This window comes from Muntiacus reevesi, chromosome 6 (assembly GCF_963930625.1).
Source record: "Muntiacus reevesi chromosome 6, mMunRee1.1, whole genome shotgun sequence".
Taxonomy (NCBI): domain Eukaryota; kingdom Metazoa; phylum Chordata; class Mammalia; order Artiodactyla; family Cervidae; genus Muntiacus; species Muntiacus reevesi.
Window position 1 is genome coordinate 54,616,449 of NC_089254.1, and position 24,669 is coordinate 54,641,117.

At 35.5% G+C, this 24,669-nt stretch overlaps 1 protein-coding gene across 2 annotated transcripts in view; it reads left to right on the forward strand.

The window, feature by feature from the left end:
• IMMP2L (inner mitochondrial membrane peptidase subunit 2) overlaps positions 1-24,669 on the forward strand; it is a 924,620-nt gene that overhangs the window by 705,894 nt on the left and 194,057 nt on the right. For both annotated transcript variants that reach the window (XR_010663655.1, XM_065938918.1), the window contains exon 6: positions 660-762. Coding sequence is in view for 1 of the 2 variants with exons in the window: in XM_065938918.1 (XP_065794990.1) it covers positions 660-762 (103 nt within the window). In the remaining variant the exon portion in view is untranslated. The remainder of the gene's footprint in view (positions 1-659; positions 763-24,669) is intronic.

A 24,669-nucleotide genomic window follows, 5' to 3' on the forward strand; every position in this document is an offset into this window, starting at 1 on the left:
AGACATTACTTTGCCAATAAAGGTCCGTCTAGTCAAGGCTATGGTTTTTCCAATGGTCATGTATGGATGTGAGAGTTGGACTGTGAAGAAAGCTGAGCACCGAAGTTGATGCTTTTGAACTGTGATGTTGGAGAAGACTCTTGAGAGTCCCTTGGACTGCAAGGAGATCCAACCAGTCCATCCTAAAGGAGATCAGTCCTGGGTGTTCATTGGAAGGACTGATGCTGAAGCTGAAACTCCAATACTTTGGCCACCTCATCCGAAGAGCTGACTCATTGGAGAAGACCCTGATGCTGGGAGGGATTGGGGGCAGGAGGAGAAGGGGACGACAGAGGATGAGATGGCTGGATGGCATCACCGACTCGACGGACATGAGTTTGAGTAAACTCCAGGAGTTTGTGATGGACAGGGAGGCGTGTCGTGCTGCGATTCATGGGGTCACAGAGTCGGACACGACTGAGCGACTGAACTGTACTGAACTGAACTGAACCACATCTTATTTAAAAATAAAATTCTACAGTAACCTTACCCTTAGCCTATAATAATCCATTGCATCTTTATAATAGCAGTTTTGTCCTTACTGAGTTTGTATGCTTCCCTATTTGAGCTCTTTCTTTTCTGATCTTTTCTCAATAGTTATTTGTTTTTTTTATTTCTAGAACTATAGGACACAAAAACCGCTATGTCAAAGTCCCCCGTGGTCACATCTGGGTTGAAGGTGATCATCATGGACACAGTTTTGACAGTAATTCATTTGGGCCGGTAAGTCATCTTATTACTGATATGATTGGATTTCAAATATAGAAAGAAAAGTACATCACAGACGTTGTCCACAAATTTTATAGTGGAACACTTTATGTTTGAAATTAAGTATCATATAGATAACGTAAGCTGTCAGTAGGTGTGTAGGTATGTGTGTGAGTGAGACATATATATTAGACAACTCAGTCAAGTGCCAAAAGATGCTTTCAGCCTGCTATGATCTCAATAGAAATGGTTGTTTTTTCTCACATAAATGTTTTGTACCTTATGTTTTCAATTAGTGTTTAACAGAAATGATGTCTTGAAAGACCTATAGACATCAATTTTCTAAGTAAGTAGTTTAAAAGGCATTTATAATGGACATCATATTGGCTAAGTAACATTTTTCAGCTTTTAATTTGTAACAGAAATGCTTATGTTCCTTATAGCATGTTTATATTCCATAAAATATTTGACTAAATTCATATTTTACAATTTTGTTCAGTTTTGAATGCATACAGAAGTGCTCTATTTATGAACCCCTGCAATAACTCATTATATAAAGAATATTTTAATTAATGGAAACTGCATTATTTCTCTTTTATTAATAAGATTAAATCTGTTAAATGTATCATGTTGGCCAAGTCCACATTAAAATATAAACTTTAGTTTGGGTTTTAATTGAGAGAGTAAGTGTCTCTGAAATGAAATGTTAAAAGTGTTACCGTTCTGTTATCTAGTCACCTGTGTCTCTTTAAAATCCTAGATCTTCCACCCATTAGATTTTCCTATATCTAGACATGTCCATACTTGTATGTATGTAAAAGATAATGTTGAGCTCCGTTACATAGGTTTGCAAAAATGTTATTCACATCCTTTTGTCTAAAACTAAATGGTTGGTGGTCTATATAAAGCATTTTTCTTCACCTGTTGTGAGGAACCACTATTAACATCACTGGAGGAGTGGTCAGTTTACTCATCTTTGACTAAAAGTACAAGAGACTTGGGGTTGGATAAGTGTTTATGTGTGAAGTGGAAGGGAACTTTAGGAGACATCTACTTCTTTTTCTAGCTGCAATGATAATAATAAAAATACTTAAGGTCTTTCTTGCTTTTGCATAGTAATTATTAAAGAAATACAATTTAACCATTGTAAGGTGTATCAGAGATGAAATGAACAGACTGGAATTGTTGTAGAGAATCCCTTGGAGAGTGCAGTGGAAGTGATTGTCATGTAGAAACTTAGTAGCAACTTGAAAGTGAAAATAAATCACCTAAAAGCAGTTTTATTTCTTTTTCATCAATAAAATTAAATCTATTAAGTGTATCATGTTGGCCACATCCACATTAAAATGTAAGTTTTAGTTTGGGTTTTAATTGTGAGGGTAAGTGACTCTGAAATGAAATGTTAAAAATGTTTCTGTTATCAGTTGCACATGCAGGGTAAATAATTCACTTTTCACTTTCATGCATTGGAGAAGGAAATGGCAACCCACTCCAGTGTTCTTGCCTGGGGAATCCCAGGGACAGCAGAGCCTAGTGGGCTGCCGTCTACGGGGTCGCACAGAGTTCGACACGACTGAAGCGACTTAGCAGCAGCAATAAATACTAAAGCTTGAAATTGAGTTGCTTTTTCTTTATTACTAAATGAAGCCAATGCAATCTTATCTATATAATTAGTATTATTGTCAGTTACTGATATTCCAGAAGCTTTCTTATTTGGGAGAGAAAAATAATAGAGTTGATAGCCAAAATACTGGGAATTGCAATTCCAACCTTCAAGATCATATCTATTGTGTAGTTCTTTCTGGGTTCTCTTTCCTGCTGTGTACTTCATAGTAGTACTGTGAAGCATTGAACTTTAAGTAGACCCATGTAAGTTGAAAATATATCAGCTATGAAAATATCTTCTGTCACTTATATGTTTAAAAAGAGAGAGAAAGAAAAAGTGAGAAACTTGTATGAAGGACAATCTCATTGGGTTTATTACAATAAGAAACTACAATATGCAAAACATTAGCAAATATATTCTGTGTAGGACCTTAATGCCATTGATTTACATCATTTTAAATTAAATATTCTTGAATTTACAACTTGAACCAGTAATATGAGTCAGAGACATAGAACCACTTTGAAATTTAGTGATTTTCTTCTTTTTTTAGTGGATAATATATAGATGCAGAATGGCTTTTGGTTCACAAGTTGGAATAAACTATCAATTTCCATTCACTTAATTTGTATTGTTTTTATTTGTCAAAATTAGATGAAGAACCTGGACTAGAATGAAGGAAAACATTTGTCACATATACTAACCTATTTGCATTTATGACTTTTAGTATATATATTTTTACCCTTACAGTAGATTTCATATTTGTGTTCCAATAGAATTTATGACTAGAAATAGTAATGATGTTCCCAAATGACGTTAAAAGAATAGAGGGGAAAAAAAATGAATTAAAGGCCTACCATTTTTATTTAAAGCTAAGCTCTGATGTTTGGGTACAGAAATTTCATATTACATTTTTGACCAATTAATGGTTATCTGAATATTTTAATTATTTTAACATTTTTATAATTCTAAAAAATAACAACTAAAGTTTTACAATTCTAAAAAAAGGCAAAATAATCTTGAATCTTAAAATGCATATGGACTTGAAAGCTGTTATATTTTTCCAATAATTCTCAGTTGAAATTTTTGGCTTATCCATCAGTAATACTGGAGATTGTGGAAAGTCAGGAAGTTTCAGGATTTCTGGATTGTTGATATATTTCTCCCCCTTGGAACAGGGAATGCACTTTTCCTGGAAGTAAGCTCCCTATCTAAAATCAGCCAGAATTGTCTCTAGGGTGCTTATCTTGACCTTGTAGAAATTGACTGCGGTCTTTACCCTTTGTTTCCCTCCCAAATAACTTCAGAATTGTAGCTAAGTGGGTTTAACATGCTTTAACTTTTTGAATTGTAATTCTACTTTATCATAGCATCTCTTCAATTTATTTTAAATTGTTACATATGGGTAATCACGATGGAGTTGACTTTTTCTATATTCAAGTAAATTTTTAATTGTAATCTAGAAAAGAAGAAGAAAAGAATCTCTTACTCTAATTTTTCCCTCTTATGTTCTAAAATTTCCTATTTATTTTTTAATATTTGAATTTTCTTTTCTTATTTGGTTTATTGCCACTGCATGTAGGCTCAAGAAGGAATTAAATAGTTTTATGGAAGAAAGATGAATAATGGGTTATAAATTTAAAGATAGCAAAGTTGTTATAGTAATAGAACGCATTTCAACAGAATGAGATCCAACATTTGCACTTTTAACTTGTAGAGGATGATTTTACGGAGAGAATCCAGTAGACTCCTTTACGAACATAGATATAGTAGAACGGAAAATCAGATAGCTTTAGTTTTGGACCTCATCAATCACATAACTTGTATGGTCTACATTTTTTCATGCATAAAAGGAAGAATTTCCTCTCCTCTGAATTCATCTTAAGTAGATATTTAATATAATGAGCATCAGTTCAGTTCAGTCGCTCAGTCATGTCCAACTCTTCACGACCCCATGGACCACAGCACATATAATTTATTTAATGCACTTCTATTTCAGATTGCTGAGAATGTTCACTAGAAACAATGATGTATTTTTGAATATATATATAGAAAAAATGTTTAAAGAACACCTTCAGCAACCTAAAATATGAATACAATTTAAGTATGCTTCATCGATAGGATAAAATATTATGCAGTCATTAAAAATCTGTATTTGTGAAGAATTTGACAGCACATTCATGATATTGTTTTAAGTGAATACATGAAACTAGAAAATGGATGGCAATGTTATGTTAATTGAGCCAGAAGTTATGATTATGGTCAATTCTTTTTTATACCTTTGCACTTCACTATATTGTAAAAGGTCTGCAGCAAGTTTTTATTATCTTTCTAATCAAAAGAAAACTAAGTATTCAAAAAAATAAGATAAAGGTGATTAAAGTAACGACTTCTAAGTTTCATTCTAAATTCTCTAAAAATGGCTTGTAGTGCCATGGCCAAAGGGAAGAATATTAATATCACAGATGTGACTGGGTAGAAAATGTTTCAGTTATGAATGTCTCTATGGAAGATCTCTGTACCAAACCTCTTGAATATATCACCATTGTACAATGATAGAAAGTGTCCAATCTTCTCATAATATGGATTCACTAATGTATGACTTTAGCTTAGGTTTCCAGTGTGAAAAATATACTTTGTTAGTATCCTTTAAGGGTTTTATTATTGTCTGAAAATGTTTTTCAGTACATATTGCTGCTTGATTTCACTGGAGTATGCATTAAAGATAGCCGATGAATGCTTAGAAAATTCAGAAAGCCCTTCTCTTAATAATTTTTTGCTGTCAAACACTTTACGGCCTTTCCCTTTACCATCCTTGATTCTGTGTAAATGGAATTAATATAATTTCTATTGAGTTATGTTCTTTGCCACCACCCAAAAGTAACTGATTATAATAGATATTGTTGAATTTTCTGTTTGCTTTGGAAGGAAAGCTCGTAAAAGTCAAGCTTTTTATTTATATGTATGTGCACATAGCAATGAATTTTCAAATAGTGATTTTTAAACCATTTTGGATTAGCAGACTGTTCATTGATTAAAAAAGACAGGCAGCCATTCTTTCTTTGATTTATTATAAATGTTCATTGTATTGCTTATATTTGAAATGGTTTCATAGATACCCATTCTTTTTGATGAAAACATAGCTTCACCCTTTCTATGGCCTCCATTTAGCTTGTACATTCCCTATCTTTGAATTTCTTTCAGTTAGTTTAATCTAGTTTTAAGTCACGAGGAACTGAAATTCATTCATTACTTGCTGTATAAAGATTTGTTGTCGGAATGTATGTCATGATTGAAATTATTGGGTTATAGTATCTAAAATAAATAATGTGTTTTAATTTCATTCACCAAAGGATATTAGGGAGAAAAAAAAGCTTTTGGTATAAACATTTCAGGTAGCATGACCTTTCTAATCTATATGAGAGTGCTTTGACTTTTAGATTTGTGGTCATAGTGTCACCTTGTGAACAATTTGTATGTAAGAACCATGAAACAGAACTAAACAATTTGGTGCAGAAACTATGTATGATATACTGCCTTTATCTAAGAGTGGAAACCGGGGAATTATACTAAATACGAATTCTTTTTAGTTCCAGATCATTTGGGAAAGAGCTAACCCAATCACTTGTTTCATAGATACCTAATTAAATAAAATACCAGCCCCCTAAAATGTTTTCTTGAAGGAAATATGCCTAATAGATAATAGATTTTAAATAATTGAGTATTAGAAATATTCCTTCTTAATTAAATGAGTTGATGATCTAAAAATGATAATCTATAAGAAAGCATTGAAATGAAGATGAAAATTCCATTAAACTCCTTTTGGACTTAGCAAAATTCAAAACATTTTTTACTTTTTACAAATGTACCGAAAAAGTAAAGGAGAGGAAAAGTAAAGTGTATGTTTTCCTATCATGTGAGTCTTTCATTCTGTCTTCAAGACACATTTTGAACATCTTTCAGTTATCCATATTGATTTTAGCCTGGATTGCACTGGCTGGAATAGATCAGGAGAGATGAGGATTGTATTAACTACAAAGAGAGTACTAGATTAGGTAATATGTGGGAAATGAACTTTGAAAGAGGTTTATTAGTCATTCCTGTTTTGAATTTTCTCCCTATGTTATGCATTTTTGGTAAAAAAAAAAAAAAGAAATACAGTATGTGATTAGGGCAACAGAATAAGGTTCTTGGAGATACAATGAGACTAAAAGGAAGAGAAAGAGAAGGGGTATTATATTTTATAGACCAACTGACAAAGGGAAGCATTAGAATGGAGTTTGGGGACATGTTTGAAAGATTCAAAGAGTATAAGGACAGAGATTCAAGTTGTGGATGATAGGAGTGCACTGAACCTGGGAGTCACCCCAACGCTTTCACCACTATCATCAAGAGATACCCTGATGCCTAGGAAGAGCATAAGTGGGTCAATAAATAAAATGACTGAGGTATAAGCCCAGCGTGGAAGGAGGCAGACAAACAATAGGGCAGAAACAACAGCAGCCTAAGTAGAGGTGTGAGACAGATCCCCTTAGAAGAGGAGACATTTGTGTACTGAAAACTGAAAAGAAAAACCTACAAAATCTTCTGAGAGGATTTGGTAAAACAGAGTGTTCTGAAATCCATGAAAATAATAATTATTTGGTACAATCTCATACTGCAAAATACAATCTGGATGCTGAATGTTTTGTGAATGAAGTGGTTTTTGCTTAGAGTGGTTAATATGTTTCAGCTGCATTGAAAACATTGTTTGAACAGCACAGAATATTCTTGTGGACTTATGAGAATGAATTGACATTTCATGTATTGTTGAAGTGTAGCATTTTCGTTGTGTAAATTCTCTTCTGCAGATAGAATAACTTTTATTTAAAATCAGCCATCTTCAAATAAAGAAAAAGGTCGTTAGACTATGTTGACAGAATTCAAGTAAAGTCTTCTATTCACATTTTCTTTGAAATATGTTGGTTAGACTTTAATTGGTTGTATTTTCCAGTTTCCTTGTAGTACATGCTGTTGTTCATTAAAATTTTTGTTAGGAACTAAAGCAATCTCTCTTTGTAGAAGAATATTTCTGATAGAAGTCCCTTGGTTCCTAAAATCATAAAAGCTTACTTTGGTGTTTTCGTTCAATTGTTTTTCACAATTTCTTTTAAACAGTGCCAGAACCTAGCAACCTCACATATTTTACTTAGGTATAATTCTTACTTGGCTGGTATAGACAAAAGCATGCATTTCATTAAAGGCCAAAGCCAATGAGAAGAAATGCCATAATAATGAAAATATCTGTATATCCAAAGTGTTAAGTCTCAGAAAAGAATCAATTCTCTGGAGCAATATTCAAAACAGAGAAATGTTCATACAGCAAAAAGAAACAAACAAAAAACCCCACAAAAATCCCTTAGGATCAGCATCACTATTGGTTGGATTTAGTTATAATACAATGAGAACATCTATATACATTATATCTATATATGTATATATATGATTGTTTTTAAAGAGCATGGAAACATAATACCAACTAGAGCTAGTGGTGAAGTAATCATCTTCCTCCCCATGAAAACAGAGACAAACTGAGTTTCCATTTCTACCAAATCAAATTTTGTTTGTTTTAATTATTCTGCTAGCACAGAAATCATTTTCCACATGATTTCATTTTCAGATAGGAGAGATGTCAGCAGAATTGTCATTAAACTTCATTGCTATGACAGATACTGTCCCTTAGGGCCATTTAGTTAGAATTAAGCATGTCCATTATACTAGAAATGTTATATTTGACAGTGGGTCAGGAGACAAAAATTAGTGAAATATATGCAGTATTATTAATTTAGCAGTTTTACAAAGTCTCAAAAATTTTAAGTGGGATCAAAATCCTTATTTTTTACAAGACATAATCAGTGTCTATATTACATGTCTACATAGAAAAATAAAATGAAAAATATAAGGAGCTCAAAAGAGAAGAAAAATCTACTGACTAGCCTAAACAATATAAGGAGAAAAAAAAATTAGCTCTTGAATACTTTGCAGCTTAAGGTTTGAGATTGAATTTCCTCATTTCAATAGATATCTGTTTATAAAATATGTACTGAGTGTTTCCTGTCTACCTCTCCTAATATGCAAGTGCAAAACAATGTAAATGACTCTGTCTACTGAGGTTCTGAGAGATGACTTTCTTTAGACATTTTTAATTTTCCTAAAGCTGTTCTTGGGTGGTCCTAAAAAATGGCTTTGCTTTGTGTCAGCATCTTATTGGGCTGTTTCCTGAAAAAACTTGCAAGAGAATTAAAAGATCCATTTGATTGTCAGAGACTTAGATGATTCTTTTCTGTGTAATGGAGCCATATATGGAGTCTGTAATGAAGTAAAATAACCATAGTTTTAGATATTATCCATTGGAAGACCCATGTGGGTTTGTGTTCTGTTAACATTTGTCTAACTTGATGAATCAAGCAAGTGAAAATGGAATTCTTCATTACAATGTCAGAGTCAGAACCATGATGTGTGTTCTACTGATGGGGCATCACAGGCCCCATCACTTTTTCACAAAATAGCATTGATTCCTATAATACGGTTTCTAGGTATTTCTGCTCCAAATCATCCTCCTGTCAGCAAGAATTTTTCTTAAAAGGACTCTGATCACATCATTTCACTTCTTGAAATAATATCATCAGCCGACAGCACCTATCATGCTTAATGAAGAAATGTTAGAAGCTTTCCCTCTTAAATCAGAAATAAAACAAGAAGGCTAGCTTACCACCTCTGTTCAACACTGTGCTAAAGGTCATTGCCAGTGCAGATTAAGGCAAGAAAAAAATAGAAAATGTGGCAATTGGAAAGGAAAATTCCAAAATTTTTTTGTTCTCATGTGTATTATTGTCTAGTTAGAAAACCTAAAGGGAATTTGCAGAATTATTCAGACAAGTACACAAGTTTATATGTGTAACAGCTATCATATACGGTGACAAACAGCTCTAGACTTCATCAACAAATAGAAAGCACCTTTAAAGAACTTGTCATTTGAAATAGCAATAAAAAACACAGGATAGTGGTTAGCTTTGGAAGGCATGGAGTGAATGTAGGTGGAGATGGGTAAACAGGGACACCAAATTACTGGTACTCTCTTAAACCTTAAACAGGCTGGTAATGATGTAGTTGTTCATTATATTATATGTTATACTGTGTATGTCTGAAGTATAATGAAATATTTTTAATAACTACATAAATATTAAAAGTTGGATTCAGTGGCCACACAAAACTCATGGCTGATATTTCTAATATGTTTGGGACATGGGGTATAGAGGTCCACATACCACACATCTAAATATTTTATAGCTATAAATCAAGTTGATCTTTTCTCTTAATTTGACAATTATACCTGCATATGGCTAAAACCAGCAAACATGAAAGATGATGGAATTTAATTATTATAAGTCTACGTATTCTACTGGAAGGCCTGGGATGTTTGAAAAAGTAATGTAAAACATATAATTCATAAATTACATGTTTATTCATAAAATTTTTCTGACCTTCATTTTAACAAAATCACTACATTGTTATAATATTTTCACATAATTTGCATTTTACTTAAACAATAATTATATAAAGGATTAAAATATTTAGTTGCATTAAAGTATAAAAAATTTGAATATATATTTATCAAAATGTAAATGAAAAGTAAATGAAAAAAATGGAAGAGTAATTTTTTCAAATTTTTCTAAAAATTTTTTGTAAAATATCAAAAAAACAGAAGTTGGTGATGGACAGGGAAGCATGGCATGCTGCAATCCATGGGATCGCTAAGAGTTGGAAACAACTGAGTGACTGAACTGAACTGAAAATATCAAAAGCAACTCTTAAAAGTCAAAAGGCAAAGTGACTACTAATGAACATAAAAATTATATAAAAATTATTGAAGTTTTAGGTATTCAAAGAATTTAATCTTTTTAAATATTTTTATAAAAGTATGTCTATTTACAGTTTGAGGGTTTGAGTTCGATAGATTTGTCCATGAAAAGAGTCTGTATTACCCTTTATGCATATCATAACCTGAACTACATATATGCAAATCTGTGTGTGAAGTCACTCAGTCATGTCCAGCTCTTTCTGACCCCATGGACTGTAGACCACCAGGCTCTTCTGTCCACAGAATTTTTTAGGCAAGAGTACTGGAGTGGGTTGCCATTTCCTTCTCCAGGGGATCTCCAGTATCGAACCTGGGTCTCCTGCATTGCAGGCAGACGCTTTACCACCTGAGCCACCATAGAAGCCCTATGCAAATTCAAGAGGCACTTTTAAGCATTTAAATTTTTTGCTCAGGAAGGTAATGAGTAAGAAGAACCATGTCAGCAAGACTGATCTGGGAAAATAATGAGTGATTGGATTGCAAGTAGTCCACAGGTAGAGAATGCAATTACTCAATGATATTATTGGTTGAAGTGGGAGATGATAAAGTGGCAATAACAAAAATATGAAGAAGTGAGTTGACTTGAGTCCTTAGGAAACAAGAATCAATTGGATTTTTGTTAGATTCCATTGACTTACCATATCTGTTAGGGAAGTTCCCCAGCTCAAATACTCAGTTACCTTCATGTTCATCTATGATGGATCAAATCTTAAAATTGAGCATGATGAGCTTAAATCATAATGATAGTTTTGTGATCATCTTTATGTGGAAGAACAAAATATGGAAGCGACAAGGCAATATCTCCAAGCTTCTTTGGTTAGCAAAATGTATATAGAGATGTTGTGGCAGTCTTGGCTACCTGGTGAGAATTGTGCTCGTACTGATTAGACTTGCTGTTCTGACCTTAGGAAAGAGAACTGAGTTTTGCTTATGACTCATTAGCACTTAAAGACAAGTATTATTCCATCAAAATTCTGTTGTCAGTACTTCCCTGGTGGTCTAGTGGTTAAGATTCCAGGCTTTTACTCTAAAGATGCAATTTCCACCCCTGGTAAGGGAAGTAGGATCCTACATGCCACTCAGAGTGCTCCCTCCTCTTCCCCCCAAAAAACCATTTCTGTTTTTTTACATTTAGCATTCATGTCAACTGATCAACTACTCATCCATTTCACAGGCCTTCTCTGCTCTTTTTCTAAAGTTCTCACCTATTTCAAAAGGTGAGACGGTGAATCCAAGAATGCAGAGGCTAATGAGAAGGACACATATTATGTAAAATAAATATTTTGATTGCTGACTGACAGAAAAGCAGGTTTAAAATTTTCTTTTCACTTTTATTATTTAATACTATTATTTGAAATGTAGGATATACTTCATTTCAATAGTTTTAGAAAGCAAGAAAAAATCATTAGTTTTGATGAAGGAATGATATAGAGTATTTGCACTAATTTCCACTTACATTAACTGATCATCCCTTTAAATAAAATTTTAGTATTAAAATAAATATAATGATATTCTGTTCAGTGGAAGGAAAAGGGAAATTATTTGGCTTCATCAAGTTGTAGAATTTGGGGCCTTGCTTTTTTTCTAAATCACTAAACCTTGTTTTCATAAAGATAATAATTATTAACTAGAATTTACTTTAGACTAGCAACTACATTAGGCTAAAGTTTTATGTAGACCCCCAGTGATTTTATTTATAGTCAAAAAGCTTTAACTGAACATTTTCAAGGCTACTTAAATCTCCCTTGTTGTGAAATGTATTTGCCTATTCCCTACAGAGGCTTTAAACTCTATCTGCCTAGTATTTACTGAGAAGCTGCAGTCAAATGAAAGATTCTTCTCAAATGAGCCATGATTATATTTAGGTTGTTCATATAAATTAAGTTTCACTTCAAAAAAAACCTAATAAGATTATAAATTATGTAATTTCTCCAAGTCATTATGGAATTATATAGTCTCTGGACTAGGAAAAGTTCTAACCTTAAAATATTTGGTACAGAGGCTTTTAATACAAAATTACTTAATTTTATGCTTCTTTTGACATTAAAACAAAAAGCAAAAAGCAAACCAAAAAAAAATGGTATTTGCTCAGTCTTTCAAACAAAGAAAATTTATGTACTGAATAGGGAATGGTAATACCATTAAATATATGAATTATTCTTTAAATCTAAAGACATGATTTCAATGGACTGTTGTCTTCATATTCCATGCATTACCCTGAAATGACTGAAAACTAATGGGACAAAATGGGCAAGGCCATTTAAAAAGTCATTCATCAAAGTGCATGGTATTTAAATTACCTTTTTGCACAGATGGACATTGCTAGTTAACTGTTATATCTTTTCAAGTAATATTTACTGTTGAGTCACAATATACTTTATAAGAACTTTAAATAAATTTTCAAGAGTAAGTTTTCATTTGATTTTATTTCAGTCACCTAATACTTTGTATTTTAATTTAGGAGGGAAAAAAAAATCCTGCCATGCTTTAGCTGATGTATTTTTCTCTTTAAATGAAACTACTATTTGATTTCAGAGAGATCTCTCAACAGCCTTTACGTATTTCACATAACATATTGTATCCATGTGAATTTTTATTCTGTGCTTCTTCACCCTATCACTACCCCTGTCTCACTCATTCTTTTGGAGTTCATTATCTATAGCACCTTTTTTGTTTATTTGTTTTAGCAAATGAGAATTACTATTTGGTTTTAAGGAAGAATATGAATAAGATATCCCTTTTGAAAAGGGTTTAAATAGGATATACCTGTGTATGAGGACATTACCCTAAATTGATATATGATTATCCTTTAGGTTTAGGAAGAGTGCCTTCTTTATGCAGTTATTTTCTATATTCTCTTCTTAATTCCTCAAAATCTTCAATATGGCTATAGGGACTGTTACCATGATCTTTTGCAGAGTATAACTGTTTGAATGTGCTTTCCTATAACTTCAATCTAGTTTAAAAATAAATTAACCAAATCACCAGGAATCATGCCAAACAGAATCATTTACAGATGCATGGGATATATACTGTATATTCTTCTTGCTCGATGAAAAAATAAACTGGCCTAGAGGAAACTATAATGTCTTCAAAGCTCATTATACATTCTATGTTCTTAGCCCCTATTTCTTTTAGTACACAGTAGAAGCCTCCCTTTTGCCTTCCGTGTCCAGATCTCACCTGCTCTCAAAATTCTTTTCTTCCCAGATAGCTCAGTGGTAAAGAACCCACCTGACAAGCAGGAGATGAGGGTTTGATTCAGGAAGATCCCCTGGAGAAGGAAACAGCAACCCACTCTAGTTTTCTTGCCTGGGAAATCCCATGGACAGCAGAGCCTGGTGGGCTACAGTCCATGGGGTTGTAAAAGAATCTGACACATCAACAACTAAACAACAGCCACCACCCTCCCCAAAGGAGGAGATCTCATAATCTTTTAGAGAGAGAGAGAGAGAGAGAGGGTGGGGGCATCAGCGAAGGTAGGGAGAGAAATAAATACTGTCTTTTGCAAGTGTTACTTTCAACTTTTTATAAATGTAGCATGAACTTTCTCTTCCACTCAACATCCCCATATAAAGAAAAACTAATAAAGCAGTAGAAATAAGGTTGCAAGCAGAGGAGTTATTTGTGTGGTGATGGCTCCCTCAAAGTATCACAAGGTTCCCTTGCTTGTCCCTGAGAGCAATGGTGAATAACAATTTGAAGTGGCCTCCTTACCCAGCCTTACCCTGAGTTGATGCCCCACCCCAAGGCCTTCTGAAGATGAGGGAAGCCCAATCCCGTGTCCAAAGCTGTGCACTGCTTCCCAAAGTTACAATATATATCATGGTTGGTGCCTCAGACTCTCAATCCTGAGGGTTGGTCATGTACCAATCCTGAGCCAACTAACTATGACCTGTGGAACAAAATCTAGATGAGAAAGGACTGACAGGCCTATGATGCCCATCCTGGAACAATCAATCTTTGTCAAGTAATGGAATACCATGGTAGCCATAGCTTGCATCAGGCTTCTACTTCTAGATCAACTAGTGTGGCCAGAAGGCAGTATTACACAAAAATTGTGGCAGTCCTGTTGCAGAAAGGGGGACCTCTTCCAGGACCCGAAACTGGGCTCTTATCTAACACCCAGAAATGAATTGTCCAAGGAGACACATGCTGACAAAGCAAGAGATTTTATTGGGAAAGGGCACCCAGGCAGAGAGCAGTAAGTTAAGGGAACCCAGGAGAACAGCTCTGCCATGGCTGGCAGTCTGGGGTTTTATGGTGATGGGATTAGTTTCCAGTTGTCTTTAGCCAATCATTCTGACTCAGGGGCCTTCCTGGCGGTGCACACCTTGTTCAGCCAAGATGGATGCCAGCGAGAAGGATTCTGGGAGGTGGTCGAACATGTGGTGTCTCCTTTTGACCTTTCCCAACTCTTCGATTGGTGGTGGCTTGTTAGTTCCGTGTTCCTTCCCAGAACCTCCTGTGGCAAAACAGCTCATGCAAACGGTTATTATGCCAGGCCAGGGTGGGCGGTTTGTCAGTGTGCTTCCCCTAACAGTCCCATGGGGATCTTATTTTGCTGATACCAGTGTAGAGAAAGGAGTTGTTGTTCCCAGTTTCTGCAGGGAGCAAATAGGCCACACTGTCATAGAATAAAAGGTAGAAAGCATGCACCCTGTAGCAAGAGACAGAGATAAAGCACTATGATGTTCACAGAACTTCCAACAGGAAAGAAATGGATAGGCTTCCATGAGTTCAAAGAAAAGACAGAATTTGGGCTTCTGAGCAAATGAGAAAGTAGCTTTCTAGAAGTAGAGACAAGCTAGAAAGAGGGAGGTAGAAGCCTATAGAACATATACTGGGTATTTGAGCAATTTTATATTTTAATGGAAACTCAGTTGTGGGAAGGGCAAATTCTGAAGCCATGACTAAGAACCTTGAACATCACACAAACAAGTCTGAACATTATCCTTTGGGCTGTGAAGCACTCAGAAGGCTTTTGGGTAGGGTAGAGAAATGATAATAACAGCAATTTAGGAACACTATTCTGACTGGTGTGCTGTAAAATGAGTTGGAGAATGAAGCAAAAGGTGAAATACCTTACCCTGCAAAAATGCTGTGTAATCATCCATAGTACACAAATTAGGCCAAGAGTTCATACCGAAAAAACATTAAAGCGGGAACTTATTAGAAATGTAGATGTTTTTACCTGCCCCTTACAGATTTTGGTGTATAAGTACGAAGGGGCTTTGAGATTTGCTTTTTTTTTTTTAAGCACCAGGTGAATGTGGCAAGGGACCCTGCTTTGAGAAATGCAGATCTTGGGATGTAATCTGGAGAATCAGTTTAAGATCTGAGTGTGAAAGAGTCATGGTTCATCCTTGCAACTTGCTCAACTTGGTTTTGGTGTAATATATCTGAAGTCAGAGCCAAAGCAGAAGGTTGAAGACATGAAGCCTTCTCTCCCAAGTTTCTATGGGCTCTATTTCATGTGGTGCCATCTCGCTGTGGATAAGTCAACTGGAAATTTTACAGCATGACTCACAGAGGAATAGCATTGAATTCTGTGGTTTTTGGTGGGGGAGCAGTGCCAGAAAAGATTAATACATTCTGTTTTAAGACTGAGATGAGGTTATTTTATGTAGCTTCAAGATTCCTTCTCCACTTGCAGTCTATGCAGATTCAAATTCAGTACAATTTAAATGACAAAGGGTGATTTGGGCTGTTTGACAAATGGGGGATTGATATTAATCATCAGGTTTTTGGAGCTTCACTCTGAACAGAGTGGGGAGGGATAAGTCCTCATAGGAGTACTGACACAGATGCGCTGTATTAGTAGACTTTGCTTGGCTATTCTTTGTTCAATAATTAATTAGAAGTCTTTTCAAAAATCTCCTTCTGTCTCCTGAACTTGGAGCAATAACATTTTTATCCTGTGCTGATAAATTCTAAGATTCATATTTAGTTGATTTAATATGTGTTCCAGTTAGTATGTGATATTTATTTTGTTTTTAATCTCATTGTTGGTTGTTCTTATATGATAATTTAAAATTAAAAGCTGCTAAGAGCCTGAAGCTGTGCTAAGATTTTCTTTGCATCCTCTTCCTTTTCACCATTCTACCTTTCTTCAATCATTTTCTTTGTCAGTCCAGCTAGATGTCTAGGCTTTGAAGAGATGATTCATTCATTTGGCTTAGGGTTTGTCAGGGTTACTTTCATGTTGCCAAAACCAGTGATCTTTCTCATGTATTCCTCTTATTTAGCCTTTCAACAGTATTCTATATAGTTGACCACTTCCTCTTTAAAACATATTGAGAATTTTTTTCTCTTAGCTTCCTTGAAACTGTACAACCAGTCATTTTTTTCTCAGCCTCTTTTTACTTTCATTTTTCTCTCCCTTGGCCTTCCCCTGAGCTCTATCCTATTCTTTCATCCCTATTTAAAGCTCTCCCTGAGAAAAAAATGAATCTAATGTCTTTAAAAGATGTATTTTATGCACTGGTGTTCGGAATTATATCTCCAGATTGATCTTATCACACTTGGATAGTCAATAAGCATTTCAGATTTAACATGTCTAGAGTGAAATTCTTTGTTCCTTCCCACTCCCATCTTCTTTCCTCAGATTTCCCAGATTTCAGTAGATGACATCACCGTCTACCCAGTTACTCAAGCCAAAAAGCTCAGAGTCCTTTAAGTCTCACTTTTTATCACTCCCATCTGCAACCTACCATCAGAACCTGGTAATTCTGCCAGCTTCCTATCCTAAACTTGCCTTATTCACCCACTTCTGTTACTGCCTCCCTCATCCAAGTCATCTTGAGGTCTCACCATGAGAGCTTCCTTAACTGGCCCACAAGTTTCCTTCTTCATCTTCTAAACTCTAATATCCAGATAGCAACTGGGGTCATCTTAACCACAAATCAGGTCTCTCTCCTGCAAGAAGCACTTCAGTGGCCTCCTGTCGCTATTAGAACTAGAAACCTTCTCCACAGCGTTTTCTCTGACTCACTTGACCTCGCCTTCAGGGGTCTCGCTCAGGCGGCTCCCGCGTCTCAGTCTTCCCTATGCTCTGCACCACTCAGGTCTTTCCATTACCTGGACAGGTCATAGGTCTTCTGTACTAGCCAGATCCTCTTCCTTAACTTCTCTTCCCTTAGGTCTTTCTGTAGCTGGCTCCCTATTTTCCCCAGTTTGAAGAAGATTTTGCTGTGTACCCAGTTTAAAGTGAAACACACACATACACACACACTTCTGCCATCACTATTATTACTGTGCTATTTTCTTCATAACTTACCACTATCTTATTTCACTTCTTTATTTACTTTTTTTAACCTCCACTAATAGAAATTAAGCTTCATGAGGTCAAGAACCATGTCTTTCCAGTTCACTGATATAAAACAGTGCCTGGCTCATCGCAAGCACATAATACATTTTTTTTTTTAATGGATAAGTGGTTTTCTGATCTGTGAATGAGCTTAGCTCTAATTGTGCCTCATGATTTAGAAATAAGTTAGTGGAATGTATCCAAGGACATCTTTGGAAAAAAGAGACTGTCTGCTTGTAGAGGCCAGTGGAAGTTGGAATTGGGCTCATGGCATGGTGTACTTTCCAGGAAGCACTGGATGACTCTAGAGAGTGATAATGGATTCCACCTTAAAAACAAAGTGATAAAAATGATTGTATATCTGAAAGTCTAAAATAAAAACTTCAAGGCAATAAAAAAAAAGTGATGATCCAGCAATCTCACTTCTGGGTATATAGCCAAAGGAAATAAAACCATTATCTCAAAAAGGTATCTTTACATGTATATGAATGTACATGTTCATTGCAGCATTATTCATAATAGCCAAGATATGAAGACATCCTATGATGTCCATGAGAAGATAAATGAATAAAGACATCCTATGATGTCCATGAGAGGATAAATGAATAAAGAAATATTGTACATACATGTTGTACATACAGATGTACAAAATATTGTACATACAAACATGTACATATATGTAAATACCATATTTTCTTCATTCATTATGTGTATATATATATATGCATACACACACAAAGGTATATTTATTATTCAGCTGTGAGAAAAAAGGAAATGTCACCATTTGCTGCAACATGATGGACCTTGAGGGCATTGTGCTAAATGAAATAACCCAAAGAAAGACAAATATTGTACATTATCTCTTACATGAGGAATTTAAAGAAAAAAGAATTCATAGAAACAAAGAGTTTTAAAGTGGTTGCCATGGGCTGAAGGATTGAGTCAGTAGGGAGATGTTGGTAAAAGGGTACACATCTTTGCATAGAAGATGGATAAGCTCTCAAGAACTAATGCGTAACATGACAAGCACAGTTAACAACACTGTATGTATAACTGAAATTTGCTAAAAGAGGAGAACTTAAATGTTCTCACCAACTACCCCCCGAACTATCTATATATAGACAGATGTGTCAATAACTAGATGAGTGGAATCCTTTCACAATATGTATGGATTTCAAATCATCACATTGTACACTTAGAATATATTACAATTTTAACTGGCAACTATACCTCAAAGCTGAAAATAATTTTTAAGTAAAAAATTATAGGGAAAATAAGGCTCAACTAAGTAGGTTTTTGCTCTAAAACATTTACACACTAATACTAACAATAAAACAAACTGATCAAAAAATAAGTAAATAAGAAGGTGATTCAACCAAAGCAAATAAAATAAGAAGAAACAGCCAAGGTTTCTTAGAGATAGACTGCAGGGCTTTTGTGATAGGTAAGTGGACCAGGCTGACTGAAACCTGGAAAAATGGAAGAGTGTATATATATTGGTTTGGTAGGAATCTTTGGTGACAACCGAAACTTACCTTCCATATGTAGAGAGCCAGAAGTAGGACTCTAAGATATTGGTTCTCTCAAGGTATTACTGAGATGTTAAGACCATAGAGTCTTATTTAGTACAGCATCATATGAAATGTAGGGGTTAAAAAAATCTCCCTGAGAAGACAGAAAGAGGAGTAGAGCCAAAGCTTCTGATTCCATTTGGAAGCTCTCTAAACTGAATCTTTGTCATCCATAACTAAAATCTTAGAGCACTGTTTTACAAAGTTTAGAGTGGGTCAGAATCACCTGGGATGCTTGATTGAAAATAGAGCTTTGTCATCCTCTGTGAGATACTGATTTAGTAGTACTTGTATGGGTTTTAGCAAACTGTATTTTAGCAAGAAGCAAGTATTCCCCAAATCAAACTAATACCATCCTAGTGCAAGGTCAGTCATGACTTGAAAAACAGTGATTTAGAGGAACTCACAGTTTTGCCTATTCTCACACAGCATTTAGACAAATTTCAGTATTGTGGTGAGTGCTTGAAGTTTTGCTTGGTATTTAATTGTTGGTTATTTAGACATAGTGAAATTCTATACATGTCTCTTTCTAAGAATTGGGTGTTTTAATTATTACAGTTATGCATACTCTGCTTTTTCTTTTTTGGTTGAGTCTTGAAAAATATGAGTTTCAGATAACTTATACATTATTTGAATTTAGAGGTTCTGACTTTAAATTATGACATTAGATGGGAAAAATGAGAAAGTATGTTAATATATATTTTCTCTTATTAGTTTTAGTAGCCCCATATACAATTGCTTCTGTATGTGTGCATGCTAGGTCACTTCAGTCATGTCCAACTCTTTGCGACCCCATGGACTGTAGCCCACTAGGTTCCTCTGTCCATGGGATTCTCCAGGCAGGAATATTGGAGTGGATTGCGATTTCCTACTCCACAATTGCACAATATCACAATTGTGATATTCCTGAACTCTGGGAACAGAAATTCCACTGTTATTTGTGTAAGCAGTTCATGTATGACCAAAAAACCTGAAGAAACCATTTAAATTGTAAACATGATTTCATTACGTAGAGAAAAACATTCTTAGAAAAACTTAAAGCTTCCAAGAGAATTTTAAACTAATTGAAATTTTTCTTAGTTTAAAATTTATTTCCAATTAATAAAAATAAATGAAAAAAATAGCCTCCAACTAATAAAAATAAATGAAAAAAAATTTATTTCCAGAAATTGTTTCATTTTTTTGCACTTGCTTTTTATATTTAGTTCAGAAACTGTTAAAACTTGGCTATTTTCCAAAACAAAAATTGATTAGAATGTAGAAAGAATAATGGAGATAGACTAGTTGATTTAAGGAAAATTATATGTATAAGAAGCACCAAATACAGAGTTTAGTGGGGATATTCTGTGCATTACAGTTATTAATTTAGAGGCAAGGGATGACTGACTGCTTACATAGACAGAGCAGTGCCTACCCTATACCATATATATGTCATGTTCTCTACTGTTAGGGATTTTCTGAAGGTAAAGCACATTTGAGTAACCTATGCGTCTCTTCTATTTGCCTAGCCCCAATCCTAACACTCACAAGGTTAATCCATGTCTGGATTAGACTAGAGCAGTTTAGAATACAAAAGGCAATCATAGTACTGTGATTCACAAACTCTCATCCTTTTAACGATCAAAATTATAATGATATAACCTACTGGGCTATAGTTACACTTGGGTGATTGATTTGGGTTCATGTGGCTAAACTAGCTCCGAGGGTTGTCTTGATCCAACATAGCTCTCTTGCTATAATGACTGAATAGACAAATTTCATGCCTCTTGTTTCAAACAGAAAAATGGACTGGGGACGTATAAAAAACAAAGAAATGCTTAAGCAACATAATATAAGCCAGGTGCTCTTTTTCTCAGTTTGACACAGTCTTGCTCATCCAATACCTCATGTTTCTCTCTATCACTGAATTTTAAAGTCAGTTACACATTTTTTAAAAATAAAAACTCACAAGAATCTTGTATTCAAAATAAAAAGAACTTGGGTTAGAAACTTTTTCCTTTAAGTTTGTGTCTCTTTGAAGGTCAGCTGCCTTTAATTAATTGCTGTGTTTTCTGGCTTGGAATGTTGATTATTTTCATCTGGAGCCCTAAAGGCCCCTGGGGAGCTCCCAGGGTGACATCCCTTGACTGAGGAGAACTGGTGAGGGGCTGAGAAATGTCAGCCTCGCAAACCTCAACATGAGGGTAATGAGTCCAGGCATTTCAGAAACCAACCAGCTTCTGAGAAAGGCACTTGAGTGGAATCCTGCTTATTTTTGAAATTTAAGAGCCTGAGGCTCGCCTACTAAATTAGAGAGCTTTCAAACAAAAGCCTGGAGGAACCTGGAGTGGTGGTTGTTTCCATGTGCTCAGAAGTGGCCTTGCCATTCAACTTGATCTGAAGTGAAATCTAGAGATGAGGCCAAAGAAAAGATACAAAGGGATAGTTAAACTCACAGGAAGTTCTTATTTTAAAAAATACATGGTAGGATTTGGGGTAATAAAAATCTCCCCATGTATACATAATTTTATTGTTCATACTTTTTAAAAAAATTTCAAGGAGTGTTCTCTCACTGCCATGGACTAAATTGTGTCTTCCCAAAATCCATGTGTTAAAGCCCTAGCCCCTAATATGATTATATTTAGAAATAGAGCCTTCAGTGTGTAATTAGCTTTAGATGATATTTATGGGAGTTGGCTGGAGAAGGGAATGGCAACCCACTCCAGTATTCTTGCCTGGAGAATCCCTTGGACAGAAGAGCCTGGCAGGCTCCAGTCCAGAGGGTCACAAAGAGTAGGACATGACTGAGGTGACTTAGCACACGTGGGGGTCAGGGCCTCATGAATGGATTAGTTCCCTTATAAGCAGAGGAAGACACACCAGCACCCTCTCTGCCATGTGAGGACACTGCAAGAAAGCAGCCTTCTGCAAGCCAGAAGGATAGCTCTCATTAGAACCTGACCAGGATGGCAGTTCTGACTTCCGGCCTCCAGGACGGTGAGAAAACACATGTCAGTTGTTGAAGTCACCCACTCTATGTATTTTGTTATGACAGCCTAAGCAGACTGATGCACTCCTATGACAATAATTAATTACAATAGGAATAGATTGTTGGTTTACTGTTGTTGTTTAGTTGCTAAGTTGTGTTTGACTCTTTGCAACCCCATGGACTGTAGCCCGCCAGACTCCTCTCTCCATTGGATTTCCCAGGCAGGAATGCTGGAGTGGGTTGCCATGCCCTCCTACAGGGGATCCTCCTGACCCAGGGATCGAACCTGTGTCTCCTGGATTGGCAGATGGGTTCTTTACCACTGAGCCTCCAGGAAAGCCCAGGTTTCTGCTTAGGAGGTGTGAATAAAATAATCTCATGGACATAAAATTTCCCTTAACCAACAGTGTACACAGGGGTGTAATTTTTTTAGTATATGATGCTGTATCATTATTTGCAATTGGTAATTGTAGACTGAGGTTCTTTTCATTCATTTTGAGTCCTTCGAACATTTTATAAAATACATCATGGCCAGTGTACAGAAAAATCAGCAGCCGCATGTGTGATTTGATTTAGAGAACACTGGAAGCTCCCAGGAACCAATCGATAGATGTGAAATGCCCAGGATTTGAGATTCATTCCTTTAGATTTAAGGCTTTTGTCTCTGGGAAACCCTCAGTCAAATGTCAGTATCCCTCAAAAAATAATGTATTGATACTTTACTAATATTTTTCTCAGCATAGAGTAATCTTTGAGGTTGGCAAGTTTTATTTTAGGAAGGATGGTTAAGACTCTGAATAAGAAGGGATAAGAATAAGGAGGTTTCACAAAGGAGATGGGTCACAACATGTCCACAAAGATGGGGTGTGAGAGGGCAGAGCACCCATGGGGGAGCTCAGGTGACAAAGGAAGAGCCCCTTGTCAGTGAGTGACTGGAATACGCCACTCTCTGCTCTGTGGCTCAGACAGTTTTCCTTCTCTCTGCCCCTCCTTTATACTTTGAATTTTCTCCAGTCACTGCCTTTGTGTTGTTTTAATCCCCACTCTCATCTTCCAGATACTTATATGACCCTTAAAACTGTGCCCACCTCCATTCCCCTTTCTGTCACTTAGGCTTTTTGCTGAAATGAATGGTTTTCATCTTTTCTTTTCTTTACCGCAATAAGAAATTACCCAAAGTACAAAGATAGCAAAGAGCCTTACGGGCTTAGTTGCTCAGTCACGGCCAACTCTTTGTGACCCCCTGGACCATAGCCCGCCAGGCTCCCCTGTCCATGGGGATTCTCCAGGCAAGAACCCTGAGTGGGTTGCTGTGCCCTCCTCCAGGGGATCTTTCTAACCCAAGGATGAAACCTAGGTCTCCCGCATTGTAAATGGATTCTTTACTGTCTGAGTCACCAGGGAAGCCTTAAAATACTGGAATGGGCAGCCTATCCCTTCTTCAGGGGATCTTCCCAAACCAGGAATCGAACTGGGGTCTCTTGCATTGCAGTAGATTCTTTACCAGCTGAACTACCAGGGAAGCCAGAAGAGCCTTAAGTCTGAACCAAACTTTGTGATTTTGATCAGGATTGTGATCAGGATTGTGATCCTGATTGTGATCAGGATTTGTGATCAGGTTTTGCTATTGGAAAAGAAAAGGCAATTTTTAAAATGTGTCAATTATGTTCTTAAAATATTATCCAAAGATTATAGAAATATGTCTAATAGGCAGAATCCCTTAATTATTTTTTTCCAAAAATACTTTTGCCTTCTCCGTATCCCTTTACTCTCATCACTGAATATTTCATGCACCTTGACATGCCTAGATGATTTTGATGTAATTCTGCCTTAATTTTTTACACTATACTTAAGTGCACTGATGCCCACATACTCCTTAAAAAAACTGAGGAATAAATGCAAGATTCTTGCTTTATGTTCCACATGAAAACTGAAGCTAAAATCTAGTTAAATACTATAAATAGCAAGCTGCTTTAACTGTTAGTCTGTGTAATTAAAGAAAATAGAAAAATACAGAAAAGTCTATATCTAAGATGACTTTTTTCTTTGGGTTCATCACTGCTGCCTAGATGATTGTTTTTCTGAAGGAGAGTGTCTTTTGTGATTAAGTCACTTGTCAGATTTGCATTGATATGCAGAGTCTCATTTTATATCTCAAGAAGCTCCACCATCTGTTACTTACATTCTTCCAGCAGGAAGTTCAAGAGAATAGCGTTTGTAAGGTAAAAATACATCAGCCATAGCTAGAGCTTCAAACAATTGTTTATAATTAAGAAGTAGAATTTAGAGTAAATGTGGATTGAATGTAGTTGATAAGAATGAGATGAAGAATAATACTGGAAGGTTGAGACAAGATGTGAAAATGCAGAAGGACAGGAAGTATATTTACATTTCTTTTTGGAAAAATTTCAGAAAAGTCTCAGTCTTATTTTGTACTTTCAGAAGATGGTTCAGATTTAGTGTTTGTCTTAATCTGTTTTTTTTTTTTTCACTCAATTCATACTTACTGGACCCAACAATGAATAAAGAATGTGTGTGTGTATATGCACGGACACACAGGTGTGCTCAAGT